This window comes from Nicotiana tabacum, chromosome 17 (assembly GCF_000715075.1).
Source record: "Nicotiana tabacum cultivar K326 chromosome 17, ASM71507v2, whole genome shotgun sequence".
In the NCBI taxonomy this organism is placed as follows: domain Eukaryota; kingdom Viridiplantae; phylum Streptophyta; class Magnoliopsida; order Solanales; family Solanaceae; genus Nicotiana; species Nicotiana tabacum.
In genome coordinates this window covers 116,932,296-116,934,122 of record NC_134096.1, presented here as the reverse complement: position 1 = coordinate 116,934,122, position 1,827 = coordinate 116,932,296, and the positions used below count along the sequence as shown (strand labels likewise).

At 39.8% G+C, this 1,827-nt stretch overlaps 1 protein-coding gene across 1 annotated transcript; it reads left to right on the top strand.

Moving 5' to 3' along the window:
- The first annotated feature begins 222 nt into the window (after positions 1–222).
- Positions 223–888, top strand: LOC107824225 (ethylene-responsive transcription factor 8). The gene has a single exon (XM_016650972.2). The coding sequence runs from the start codon at positions 223–225 to the stop codon at positions 886–888; it is 666 nt and encodes a 221-aa protein (XP_016506458.2).
- Positions 889–1,827: the final 939 nt, after the last annotated feature.

Here is a 1,827-nt window from a genome sequence, read left to right as displayed (position 1 = left end):
AAATAGAAAAAGACAATAGGGCATGCAGTCCTATAACAGCAGTCAGATACAAATGTGTATGTACCCAGTCCCACGTATCAGAAAAACATAAAAATGCCGCCAACTAAAACCAAATGCCACGTAATTAGTAGTGGACCCCACACTAGAGGCGGCTATATAAACCACTCTCTTTTGCTCACTCAGTCATACACTAATTCTTTGATAATTCCTTTCCATTTCGATATGGCGGAAAATGGTCACTTGGCTGGGACGGTGGCGGTTCCGGTTCCGACAGCGAACGGTGGAGTAGGGGTGCCTTCAGATGAGGTGCATTATAGGGGTGTGAGGAAGAGGCCATGGGGGAGGTACGCCGCTGAGATAAGAGATCCTGGCCAGAAAACACGTGTCTGGCTTGGGACTTTTGATACGGCGGTGGAAGCTGCTAAGGCTTACGATACGGCCGCCAGGCTGCTTCGTGGTAGGCGGGCTATAACTAATTTTTCTCCGACAACTGAGGATAACCTCATGAACACTAGAGATTTTATGGCAAAACTTAGTACTAGAAATCATGTTAACATTAATACAAACAATCATGGTCCTTTTCAGAACAGTGATATTGGGTCGTCAAGCGGCGGCGGTGGTGCGGTGAGGATTCCGTTGCCAATTCAGAATCCTCAGTCACGCCATTTTCCGGTTGCTGGATGTTCTGCTCCGCTGCAGTTGGCGCGTGATAGGTGCTATGTGGAGGCTTTAACTAGAGCTGGAGTGATCATTAACCGGGATCCAAGTAGCCAAACCAAGACGGTTGACTTCATTGGCGGCGGCGTTAACGGCGGCAGTGAGCCACCAACCACCAGCACCAGGGCTCTCAATCTTGAACTCACCCTTGCACCGCCAGGGAACATGTGAAACCCCCTACATTTGTCTTTGAGAATATTGCATGCATCTCAATTTGTTTTCTTTTTATTTAAAAAAAAATTCAAAAACTAATAAAGAGGAAAAACAGGAATAAAAGAGGGATACGCCGCAGGCGGCAATAAGCAATGATCACTGTTGCTGTGAATATTCATAAGCAAAGCTGATCATTTTTTTATTTTTTTGGTTTTTGTAACAGAGAAAAAGATCAAATACTGTATACTTGGCATGCGAATGTGCCTTATATGATATGTAATCTTTTCTCATAGCTCCTAATAAAAGAAGAAATGCATGCTACTCTTTTTCTTTTCGAAATTTAATTGGATGAAATTATGTTTGGTCTAAGTGGTAGGAAGAGATGAAATCAAATACTCCTATAGGAAGAGATGAATTGAAGGAGAAGTGAAGGAGCCTGTGGCACGAGGGACAAAGAGCGGTGCAGTCGGTTACGGATCAGGTGTTCCAATAAATGGTTAAGAAGTTTAACTATTGTTCACTAGTTCTATAAAACCATTCACAGATACTTAGAAAATAAAGTAAGTGTTTAATTTTTTTTTATATCAGAAGTATTTAATAAGTTACTTACTACTAAGGAATTTGTAGTAAATAAATATAGAGGAGTATTATATGCATTAATAAATAATGTTAACTTGATTAAAAAAGGTAACTTAATCTAATATTGAATTATTATATAAGCACTTGTACTGTTGTACATAGTACAATTAAAATGAATAGTACATGTTATAAGATAAAAATATATTGATATAAAATTTCTTAATTGTGCATCGGGTAAATCCTCTAAAGAAACAGGGAAAGTTTTAAACAATTATACTGGTGGTGCACACGTGGTGGTGCACACGTGGTGTTATGACGAAATCCCCTGTACGTATTTGCGAGAAACAGGTAGATCTAAATTTTGACTGTACTGTCTAA

What these genes read in the sequence shown, in the direction of transcription:
- LOC107824225 (XM_016650972.2), top strand. Translation starts at nt 223, where the DNA reads ATGGCGGAAAATGGTCACTTGGCTGGGACGGTGGCGGTTCCGGTTCCG.